This window comes from Lontra canadensis, unplaced genomic scaffold (genome assembly GCF_010015895.1).
Source record: "Lontra canadensis isolate GAN:19392208 unplaced genomic scaffold, GSC_riverotter_1.0 scaffold495, whole genome shotgun sequence".
NCBI lineage: Eukaryota > Metazoa > Chordata > Mammalia > Carnivora > Mustelidae > Lontra > Lontra canadensis.
In genome coordinates this window covers 36,544-49,076 of record NW_022631487.1, presented here as the reverse complement: position 1 = coordinate 49,076, position 12,533 = coordinate 36,544, and the positions used below count along the sequence as shown (strand labels likewise).

General features: G+C 38.9%; 1 protein-coding gene across 1 annotated transcript in view; it reads left to right on the top strand.

Annotated features, from left to right (window-relative positions):
• Positions 1–753: 753 nt before the first annotated feature.
• LOC116863056 (protein kinase C iota type-like) overlaps positions 754–12,533 on the top strand; it is a 44,265-nt gene continuing 32,485 nt past the window's right edge. The window contains exons 1-2 of the mRNA XM_032850555.1: positions 754–940; positions 1,102–1,156. Of these exons, the coding sequence (XP_032706446.1) occupies positions 769–940; positions 1,102–1,156 (227 nt within the window). The 5' untranslated portion in view covers positions 754–768. The remainder of the gene's footprint in view (positions 941–1,101; positions 1,157–12,533) is intronic.

Sequence of the window (12,533 nt, the reverse complement as noted above, 5' to 3'; positions counted from 1 at the left end):
AAAATAGAAAAAACAATGCTGATGGATGGATTGGGTAAATACGGTGCACCTGTGCCATGCGATGGCACTATACAAGGGCCTAGGTAGGGGGGCTGCAAAGGAAGAAATGTCGGTCTTTCATCATACCTTCCAGTTGAGTTTCCTCCTTTATTACGTTAATTATTACATTTGTTACATATGTTATTAAATTCTTCCCATAAAAGAGCTTGTGCTGAGCCGGTTACCAAAGTCTTGTTTCCCAAAAAGGCACTCTATAATTGAGATGATTTATGCAATTGGAAGGGAGAATTCATCAGGCGACAAACTGTAGATCGTGACGAAGCCCAATCATTTCCAGTGACCTCAGATGCCCAAGCTGGATTCGGGATTTCAAGCCGAACCCTCGCCGCGGCGTGCAAGCCGGAGACAGACTCAGTTCGAGAGAACGGGGAGGATGGTTTCCGACGTAAAGAACCTCCAGTCCCAGAATCCCATCGGGACTCCAAATCCCAGAAACCCGGCAGGGCTAATCTATCCCAGTCCCCAGTCGGCTGACCGCGGACGCAACCAAGTTGGGAAACCGGGGTGAGATGCTGCCGTCTTGTCCCCTAATGTTTTCCCTGCAGGAAGGGGGCTTTGTAGGGAGAACTTTGGCATTCTCTCAGTCACAGCTCCCAAGAAGTTCTCCCTTCCGGCCCGTGTGATGTGACAGGCTGCGTCTCCCATCCTCTCTCCCCCTTTTCCTAGCCCCCGTAAGAATGGTGCAGCCGGGCGGTGAGGCTCCTTGAGATGTATCGATGGTTGCGCCCGCCCTCCCCCGGAATGTGGGCCTTTGGAGCGAGCGAGGTGGGAGGGACCGGAGTGGGGAGGCGTGCTGGGCCCGGGCGGCGGGAGGAGCCGCGCGGTTCCGGCTGCCCCGGCGAGGCGACCCTTGGGTCCGCGCCGCGGGCGGAGTGGACAGGTAAGCAAGCGGCAGCCGCGCCTCTGGAAGAGGCTCGGGCAGCGGAGTCCCCCCACGGCGCCCGGCGCGCCCCCCGCACCCTCGGCCTCCCGCGTTGAGGCGGGGGAGTAAGGAGATGCCGACCCAGAGGGACAGCAGTACCATGTCTCACCCGATCGCAGGCGGCGGCAGCGGGGACCATTCCCACCAGGTCCGGGTGAAAGCCTACTATCGCGGGTGAGTGTCTCAGAGTAGGGGTGGGGGTGGGAAGGGAGGGGAAAGGCCCGCTCCACTTGGACTGGAGGCGGGGAGGGTGAGGGGCTGGAGATGTGGGCGAATGGGTCCGGGCGGGAGCCTCTAGGGACGCAGGATGGGTGACCAAGTGGTCGGGGGAGGACCATGGGGCGCTGCGTTGGGGCACCCCAAGGTGTGTTTCAGGGCGCCCGGGAGTCGCGCGGCTGATGGCTCCGGACTAGGGTCCGAGGGAGGAGTCTTGGAATGGAGCAGGTCCACCTGGTGGGTTCGAGAGAGACTCGCCTACTAAGAGATTTACAAGGGCTTTACGTCATGAAGTCTGAATGTGTTTGGGGTTGCGATTTGATTCCGAGTGATGCCTCAGTGAACTAAGTTTGCTCTAGGCTTGAAAGACAGGACCGCTTTAGTTTGCTGGTTCTTTGGATTACCAGAAGGCCTAAAGCCTCTGGTTCTCTAAGTCAGGTTTACCTTCCTCGCCTAGAACTGTTCACAAAGTGTATCCGGACTGTGGTCAGGCTGCCTGTGTATTAGACATAGGAGTTACTATTTAAGAGTAAAATTGATGGTTTTTAGGGATGTGCATTAGGTACTTATGTCTCCCCGAGATTAAGCTGTATATGTGTAAATTAAAACTGTGAATGCTTCTTTGTCAGTGTTGCTTCAAGGACCATTGATGGGGGGAGATACTGCAAGGAGAGAAGATGAACCAAGGCATAGTTTTAAAATCTGTGATCTTTACGCATATTATTACCTGTTACAACTCCTGTGCTTACACCAGTAATAACCCAGTCCTAGTATGGTTGTATTAAATCATAGTGTATAATCAGTGACCTGATGGACATATCCCCCTTCTCTTGAATTCAGTTGTGGTTTGAAATACGAGATAATTATATTTAGTAGCTTTAGAGAGGTGAAATGTTAGTGTGAACATGAAGATTTGAAGTTAAGGGTTAACAGAAAACCCAGTGGCTTTGGCCTGTCTGATTGTTTGTCCAAGCAGAAGTAAATTGCTTAAAAAAAACTCAAGCACTAGGAGGTTGAAACTGCAATGCATACTTTTACATTCCGGAGGGGATCAGTGAAGATAGCAAACTTTAAAAAAAAAAAAAAAAAAAAAGCCTCTCTTGTTTTGATTTCAAAGGAAATGGAAGCCCTAAAATGTGTTATTGGTTTGATATAACGACTTACTAGTTCTCTTGCTGCCATGTAGCCTCTGACTTCTTGTTTATTAGGTTGACTGTATTCAGCTGTAGTTTACAAGAATTATTTTGGACAGTATCAGTGTTTTTGCTTAAATTGATCAAGGAGGTCTTCAGTTTAAAACAATACCTAGAAGTGTGTGTGCCTGTTTTTTAAAAGTTTGTAGTGGTCCCAAGAGCTGTTTTGACTTGAATATGGTCAGCTATGAACTTTGCAATGTGGGGGAAAAAAGTTTTTGCTTCCTTTATCTTACCTTTAACTTGATAGATGAGGTATTTCACTTTACTTTTTTTTTTTTTTTTTTTAGAATAGTGACTGGTCATATAGGCTTTTTTCTTAAGTAAGATTTTATTTGACAGTGAGAGAGCACAAGCAGGGGGACAGTAGAGGGAGAGGGAGAAGGAGGCTCCCCACTGAGCTGGGAGCAGGACTTGGGACTCAATTCTGGGATCCTGGGACCACGACCTGAGCTGAAGGCAGACACTTGACCTGAGCTGAAGGCAGACACAACCGGCTGAGCCACCCAGAGAGTCACCTCACTTTCCATTTTACAAAGTTGACAGTCCATGAGTTATTAGGCCTAGAGAATGAAATATATAGTAGGTGTTTGGTTTTTTTTTTTTAGGGTGTCTCATTATAGACATTTTAAAAAACTGGATTAAATGAATATACTCACATGGTAGGAATATGAAAATTGTACAGAGGTATAAAATAAGTGACTTTAATCCCATTGTCCCAACTTCCAGAGGTATGCTGTTAACAGTTTATTTCTGTTCTTCTGGCAGTTGACTTTATTACTTTAAAAGTTATACTGCTGTTTCATGATTCAACTTTAGATAGTACCTTTTAATCCCATCCTCTCAAAGATTAGAAATTGGGTGAACACTGCCTTTTGTTTGCCCTTCTCCTGGTTGGTGCTTCTCAATTTTTGATTGTTAAACTATTATTTTCAGTTCTTTGGTTTACATTTATGACTTTAAACAATATAAATTCTTTTTTTTTTTAAGATTTTATTTATTTGTTTGACAGAGATCACAAGTAGGCAGAGAGGCAGGCAGAGAGAGAGGAGGAAGCAGGCTCCCTGCCAAGCAGAGAGCCCGATGCGGGGCTCGATCCCAGAACCCTGGGATCATGACCTGAGCCGAAGGCAGAGGCTTTAACCCACTGAGCCACCCAGGTGCCCCTAAACAATATAAATTCTTGTCTTATTAAATTTAAATAGTTTCCAATGATTTTAACTATGAAGAGGAAGAAATTTAGCCCCCCCCCCCCATTTTTACTGGTTTGACAAATGGAAATAGGCCTAGTTAGTAAATTAAAATTACCATAAACTTCTCCTTTGGAAAGAAATCAAAGTCTGTTATATTTCAGGAATGTAGGTGTCATATTGTCTTGGCTTATTGCTACAATTATTTTTATAAAAGACAATAAAAAAGAACATATAACCCTTTAAGTGCCTGACTAAAATTTCTCCAAAACATTCAAGTTAACATTTTATTTTTTAAAATCTATGAATTTGGGCATCTGGCTTCGGCTCAGTCATGATCCCAGGGTCCTGGGATTCAGCCCAGCATCGCGCTCTCTGCCTAGCAGGAAGCCTGCTTCTCCCTCTCCCACTCCCCTGCTTGTGTTCTCTCTCTTGCTGTGTCTCTCTCTGTCAAATAAATAAATAAAATCTTTAAAAAAAAAATCTATGAATTTTTGTTAAAGAATGAAAGAATCAATCCCTTGCCCTTTATTGCTTTTTATTCATTGAAAGCTTTCTAACAGTGCCTTCATTTCAATCCTCATTTAAAGACAACATCAGCACTCTCTAAATTGTACCAATTTCTGTCCCCTGAAATTAGATCTGTTAAGATTATATGTTTATTAACAATAGTCTAAACTGGTGGTTTTGATATTACATAGTCAGCTGCTCATTACTACAGATGAAACTAAAATGAGTCACCAGTGAGGGTAGCTAATAAACAGGTAGGCTAACTAGAACACCTACCTGATTTTAAAATAGAAAATTCTTCTTTTGTATCAAGAAATGTAAGGATAATGTGCATTTGAAAAAAGTTGCTATTCTTTCAGATCTTATGAAAGGCTATTATTGGAAAGTTTTCTCCTATCCCCTTGTAACAGTATTTCTTTCCAATGAACATGAATCTTGGAATAGCCAGAATTTTTTAGTGAATCAATTGCCTTCTCCTTTCAAAGACGTGTATAGTGTTCTCTCATTCAGTTAAATTTGTTCTTAGTGCAAATGTGACATCCCTCTAGATGTAACAGATTTAATTAGATTTTTTCTAGTTTTTAAGCAGCAGATTAATAGCATTGAGAATCCGACTGGTTTGGGGTGCCTGGATTGCTCAGTTGGTCAGTTGTCTGACTCTTGATTTTGGCTCAGGTCGTGATTTTGGGGTGATGAGATTGAGCCCAGTGTGGGGCTCTTTGCTCAGTAGGGAGCCTGCTTGATATTCTCTCTTCCTGTCCCTCTGCCTCTCCCCCAGCACGCACTCAAGCTTTCTCTCTAAAATAAATAAATCAGTCTTCAAAAAAAAAAAAAATCTGACTGTGTCACAGCCTATACACCCTTCTTTCCTTGACATGGGAGTTTGTCAGTGAGTAGCCTTCCTTCTTCAATCATTACCTAGTAGTGTTAGGAGGAAGAGAAACAGGTTTTGTTGGTTAGTGATAAATTGCTATTGTATGTGCTTATCCTTATATTAAAGTTACTTGATATTATGGGATAGAGTTTAACAAGGAAATGTCTGGACTACTCATTTCATTTTACATTATAAATGTATGGGAAATTTTGCAGAAAGATTGTAAAAATGCTTTTTAAACCCACTGCCATTGAACGGTTATAACATTCTAGAGTATTCTTTTTGTGCGCATCTACAAATAGGAGATTAACTCCTTGTGTATTTGGATTGTATAGCTGGTTCAGTGAAGAAGTATGCAAGATTTTTTTGTGAACAAGTCTTGGCAAGACTTGTTTTTAAAAGTATTGCAAAATAATTCTAGCAATATAAGGCATATCTCTAGAATGTTCTAAGGAAATACAAAGAGTATATTGAATTGGGAGTTGGGGGAATGTTAGTTATTAGTCGTGGAGCTTCTGGCATGGCACCTAACCACAGGACAACTCCTCATAGCTTTATCAGAGGAGAAATGACTTGGTGGCCTGGTGCCAAAAACCAAAATAGCTCTCTCAGAAATTTGAATCAGATAATACAGAGATAAATTGCTTGGTAGCAGTGAAGACTGGAGCTGCAGAGTTAAGGGAGAGGCTAGTGAGGCCAGCACCAACCAGGTACAAACGTCAGGTCTGAGAAAGCAGAGGAAGAGGCAGCTTTCTGTGAAAAAATTCTTCCTGGAGGTCCATGAGAGCTTTCTAGTACAACTCCCAACCCTCTTGTTAAGGTAACTTGAGTGTTTGGGTTTTTTTTAATGGTTGAAGTGAGCATAGTGAAAACCTGAATTTTTAAAATTCCAGTCTTGCTTAGGATTTCACGTATTACCTAAAGTGTGTTTAAACTCACTTTAATAAATATTGTTGAATACCTGCTGCCTACTCTAAGGTAGGCACATGGTGCTAGGGTGGACAGAGGGTGTAGAGGTGGCTAATCTAAGGCTCTGCCCTCAAGGGACTGAGGAACTTTTAGGAGGACAGACATAAAAGAGTTAATAAAGGAGTGTGTATGTGTTTATGTGTAAGGTCCTTGCAGGGATGGATATTGGGGATGGATCCTTCTAGAGGATGAAGTGTTTGAGGCTTTTAAAGGATAAATAGGTTTGCCTGGTTGATGAAGATGTGGGGTGAGGGTCATTCCAGGCATTGCACAACTGCGTGGTATGTTTGGGGAATTCAGATCAGTTTAGTTGTTAGTCCCATAGTCATTCCTTATTAGGACATAAAGTGTGAAGTGGGCACTGATAAGAAGTGAGGCTAAGAAGAGGTTCACAAGCACTACTCATGAAGATTCTCGAATATCATACTTTGGGCTTCGGACTTTTTTTCATTTGGTGAGGGTTTTAAGTAAGACAGATTCATGCTTAGATTTTCATCTTAGAAGGTTCACTCTTAGAACCAGTATGGGTGATGAATTAGCAGTGGATGAAGACTAATTTGGAGGCTTTGGAAGTAGTCCAGCTGAGAGAATCAGAGGGGGAGAAGAGGATATGGATTGAACAGTGATTTTAGGGGTAGAATCAATATGAATTATGCATTGATTGCCTGTGGGGAAAAGAGGGATTCTGACAACAATAGGTTTCTTATTTGAGAGAGACTAGGGAATAAAGGAGGAAAAGATTAGTGAGAGGAGGTAATTCATTATGTGGAACAAGTAACTGAATTTTGAGTTCTTCATCTTTGCAGGCATCCAGGTGGAAATGCCTAGAATTAACTGAAGTGTCATTTATTGTGTGCCTGCTGTATGTCCCAAGCCCTGTACCTGGCAGCTTACCTATGTAAGAATGTGGCTGAGAATGATGATAGAAACAAAAATGTGAACAGTTACCAAACGTAGATGACAAAGGCAAAGGACTAAAACTAAATTTTAACAATACAGACATACCTAAAGTGGAAAGTTCCCCTTCTACCCTCTCACCCCCACTTCCTAATGGTATCCATTGTTAATAGTTGGGATATTCTGCATCATATTAATGTCTTTAAGTATAGATATTGTGTGCACACAAACCCTTTTATTTTTCAAGTAAACAGATTTGTATTTCTACACATGTTTCTGCAACTTGATTTGTTTTCATTCATGATCATCTTTCCATGTGAAGGTAGGCAGGGATAACTAGAGACATATATAGAGAGCAAACTGCTTACTTTATAATCGATGTATAGTGTTTTATAGTATTGTTATACCATAATTTAATCTTTTTCCTGATTGATGAGCATAAAAAATTACCTTCATTAAATCAGTATTTCAAATTATGCTGAAGGAACATCCTTTTTATTTAATATATATTCTTGCAAACGTGGTCCAAAATTTGCCTATTTTAAAACTTGATAATTGTCTTCCAAACACCTACCAATTTACGTTCCAAACAACAGTGTACAAATGAAGTATTTTCCTTGTGTTCCCAACTGCACATTATTGGTCTTTAAAGTTTTTCCCAGTGGGGGGCGCCTGGGTGGCTCAATCAGTTCAGTGTCTGCCTTCAGCTCAGGTCCTGATCCCAGGGTCCTGGGATCAAGCCCTCCACTGGGCTCCCTGCTCAGCTGGGAGTCTGCTTCTCACTCTCCCTCTGCTCCTCCCCCTGCTCCTGCGTGTGCGCGCGCTCGCCCGCTCTCTCTCTCTCAAATAAATGAAATCTTAAGAAAATAAATAAAAATTTTCCCAATAGGCAACAAATGCTAACTTTTTTTATAGCTATCTTTTTATACATTACTGATCATTTGTAGTTCTGCAGCTTGTTTATTCATGTCTTTTGCCCAGTTTTTCTCTTGGATTCTGTCTTTTTTTTTTTTTTTTTTTTTTTAATTTATTTGAAGGGGCATTGACATTTTGTCTGTTAAAAAAGTTGCCAGCATTTCTCTAACCTGTTTGTCTGGAGTTTTTCACTTTAATTTAATCAAATCCATCTGTTTCTTTCTTTCTTTTTTTTTTTTTTCTTCCCCTTTTTGGCTTCTGGGTTCTCTTAGGTATGTGTATTTCCCATCTAAAAATATTTTTTGTATACTAATTACGCAGTTTTTCAAGCGATTATCTTTTCAATCAATCTGATATTTGGGGGTTTAGTTGTTTGTGATGTACTGATACGACTTAATTTTTTTAAAAAAGTGTATTCTAATATTGTTACTGAATAGGTTCTTTAACCACTGGGCTGAAGGACAACTTTATTCCACACTAAATTTCTCAGATGAACTTAAGTACTTTCTATTCTGTTTCATTGATTTTTTTTTAAAAAGATTTTGTTTATTTGAGAGAGAGAGAGAGAGAGTGAACATGAGCAGAGGGAGAGGCAGAGGAAGAGAGAGAGGGAGAATTAGATTCTCTGCTGAGTAGGGAATCAGATGCAGGACTCTATCCCACGTCCATGTGATCATGACCTCAGCCGAAGGCAGACATACACTCAACCAACTTGAGCCACCCAGGCGGCCCTTTTTCACTGATTTTGGGGAGAAATATATTTTTGCACATACCGCCATTGGTTTAATTATTGTAGTTAGTTTTGATATATGCTATGGAAAAGTCATTTCATTAATTTTCTATTTCCACATTTTCTTGGCTGTTCTTGTATATTTATTTTCTCTTCCAGAGTAGTTTTTGAAGGTTTTTCTAGGTTCCGGAAAAAAATCTTTTATTTTTTTTTTTTTAATTTTACTTTATTTATTTATTTATTTTTTAAAGATTTTACTTATTTATTCCAGAGAGAAAGAGTGAGCAGGGGGAAGAGCAGAGGAAGAGGGACAAGCAGACTTCCATTTGTGCCTGGGGCCTGATGCAGGACTCGATTGTAGGACCATGAGATCATGACCTGACCTGAAAGAGTCAGACGCTTAAGAGACTGAGCCACCCAGGTGTCCCCAGGAAAGAAAAAATCTTACTGGTATTTTGATTTGGAATTGCTTTGAATTTATAGGTTAATGTGAGAACTGATAGTTTTATAATATAGAGCTTTGCCTTTTAACTATGAGGTATAATACCTATTTATTGATTTTTTTTTTTCACTAAGGTTTCTATCCCTTAGATTTTACACATTTCCTGTTAAATTCTTAATTGTTTTATAATTTTGTTCTTTTTGTGAATGGAATATTTTGTTTTCAGGGGCTTATGATATATCATCTATTTTTGAATATTTAAGTTTAACTGGTCACCTTAATTCTAATAATTTCTTAGTTAACTTGGAATTTATAGCTAGATAATATAATCTGCAAATAACAATTTTGCCTCTTTAATATATATCTCACTTATTTTTCTTTACTATATATCTCACTTATTTTTCTTATCTTAACTATTTGGCTAGGTTTTCTAGACAGTGTTGAATTTTAGCGAGATCTTTTATCTTTTTTTTTTTTTTTTTTAAAGAGAGGGAAAGGGGGAGCGGGGAGGGGTAGAGGGAGAGAGAGGGAGAGAAAATCTCAAGCAAGGTCCATGCCCAGCTTAATGTAGGACTCCATCTCACCCCTCTGAGATCATGATCTGAGCCAAAATCAACAGTTGGACGCTTGACTAAGTCACCTGGGCACCCCAGCAGTGATCTCTTACCTTAATGAAGTATTATCAATAGTTAGAAAAATCTCACAAATTATCTCCAAAGATGCCCAGTCTCCTTTCCCCCTCTATGAGGAATGCTAAAAGGCATAGAAACTAATCTTTATAGTGTATCCAGTTGTTCCAAGAACTATGTTGAGTGTTTCCCCATCATTTTTAATTAATCTTCCCGGCAATATCCAGAGGCAGATACTATTATCTTCATTGTATGGATGGTAATGTTGAGGCTTAGTAAGCCACAGCACAAAGCTGAGTCTTAACCCTTCAGAGAATTTTTTTTTCCTTTTACTATATGGATGGGGCTTTTTAAAATCACTTTTTTGCTTTTTTGTCAAAGTCTTATTTCACAGTTCTTTTTGAGCCAGTTTTCTTTTTTAAGATTTTTAATTCACTTGAGAGAGAGTGAGAGAGCACAGAGAGAGTGAGCAAGCACAGGGAGGGGCAGAGGTAGAGGGAAAAAGAAATTCCAGCAGACTCCTCCCTGAGCTCAGAGCCTGGGGGCGGCGGGGGTCACCTCAATCTCATGACCCTGAGACCATGACCCTGAGCTGAAAGTAAGAGTTGGACACTAAACCAACTGCACCAGTCAGGGCCCTATTTATCATCATGATCATTTAAAAATGGCAGTTGCTTTATGACTTTTTATGAATAAATTAATTTGAGGAATGGTACTATGAGATTGTATGAATATTCTCTTTCCTCAGAACTTTTAACCCAGTGATTTTACCATCCATGGATAATTCTGCCTAAATCTATTATATCAGTGATTACAAATAAGACTTTTTTCTCTTTATACTACATTTAATTTTGGAGAAAAGCTTATTTTGAGATAGCAGAAGGACTGAACTGGTGGTTGCTTTTTTTTTTTTCAGGTTTATTTTTAAAAGCAATTAGTCCTACGGAAAAACTTTAGATTCTATATTTTAGAACATGGAACATAATGAATGCTTAAAGCAGTTCGTCTTCTGAAGCCCAGTAGCAAAATTAAGACTGCCTTTTTTTTCTTTTTTAAAAATTCAGCTAAAACTATATCTAAATTTGCCATTTTGGGAATTTTTGTGGTGAAGTAGACTATATTCTGTCGAAGACCAGTGGTAAGATAATTTATGCTAACACTGAAGTTAAAACCAGAAAAAAAAATCTTTCATGCATAATTTGTTTTATACCTTTAGAAAGTAATATCTTTATTTTGTAGCTCATTTTTAGCTTTAGGGCTATAATAAGGATCTGGTGTTTGCAGAGGGTATGAACATGGTGCTTTTTCAATTACTTAGAGAAGTGTTTATATAAAACTCCCTTAAATGTTTTAGTTCCTGGAACTTAAGGAGTGGCAGTTGATAAAGCATGACTCCTTCACTGAGTCTCTTTAGGATGTTTGTACTTATGTTTTTTAAGGATTATTTAAAAAATATTCTGATAAATATTTTTTAGCTCTTGCAAAATAAGATTCCTTAAAAATCCCTATTGTTTACAGACATGCTTACATATGTGTTAATTTTAAGTTCATGTGGACCTTAATAAGGAAGTCACATTTTGATCATATCTGATACTAGTTTTTTTCCCTTGCCTTCAAAAAATACAATGCCATACTTGTTCTTTGCCAGAGAAAGTCTACAGGAGCCTTTACTTATTTAATTCTAAAATACATTCTTTCAACTTTTACTCCCTTATACTAATGACCTTGAGGGTATTTTGAAAGAAAAATTGCTGGGGAGGTGGGGGGAATGGGCAAAGTGGGTGATGGGTATTAAGGAGGGTGCTTGTGATGAGCATGAGGTGTTGAAGTGATGAATCCCGAAGTTCTACTCCTGAAACCAATACTACACTATATGTTAACTAACTTGAATTTAAATAAAAGCTTGGAAGAAAAAAAATAATATTAAAAATAAATAAAATTGAACAACCCCCCCCCCAAAGTTGTTTTAAGGTTAGCATATCTCTTAATAATGTTGTTAGAAGAAGGAACTATTTTCTATTTTTATTTTCTTTTTTAAAAATAAAATTTTAAAATATTTAAAACAATTTTATTAATAATAGTCATTTTAAAAATTTTAAAAATATTTTGTTTATATTTTTTACTAGAAAGCAAATTTTATAATAAAATCATACCTTTATATGGTAGAGAAATTAATGATTATCTATACCATTCAGAAGAGTCTAAGTACAAAGCACATCTTCTTTCCATCTCTGATCTCTCCCCATTCCCCAGTTCCACTACCCAGAGTTAACTACTTTTAAAATTTTGTTTTGTTTTGAGGTGCCTGGGTGAATCAGTCGGTTAGGCATATGACTCTTGATTTTAGCTCAGGTTACAATCTCAGGGTCCTGAGATAAGCCAGTGTTGGCCTCCATGCTGGGTATGGAACCTGCTGACGAATCTTTCCTCTCCTGTCCCTTTCCCACTCCCCATGCTCGCTCTCTCAAAAAAATAAATTAAAAAAAAAATCTTGAAAATTTTGTTTTGTTTTATTATATCCGTTGTTCAATATGAAAGATGAGGAATTTAGTACTTCTTTGTCACTGTCTCTCCTGGTTTTTAGTTCTTCTAATCGTTATGTTTGTAACTTAAATAATGTACCTTCTTCTGCTTTTCTTTTTAATTGTGGTTAAAAAAAAACCACTTAATTTACATCTTAACCATTTTTAAGTGTACAATTCAGTAGTGTTAACTATATTCACATTGTTGTGTAACCAATCTCTAGAACTTTTTCATTTTGTAAAACTGAAACTGTACCTATTGAATAATTCCCCATTTCCACGCACCCCCACCCCCTGGGAACCACTGTTCCAATTGAGTGGATTCACACAGTATTTGTCTTTTTATGACTGGCCTATTTCGCTTAACATAATGTCTTCAAGATTCATGCATATGTCAGAATGTCCTTATATTCAGTCATTCATTTGTTTGTTCATTCATTCATTCATTCAAGTAATCTCTGCAC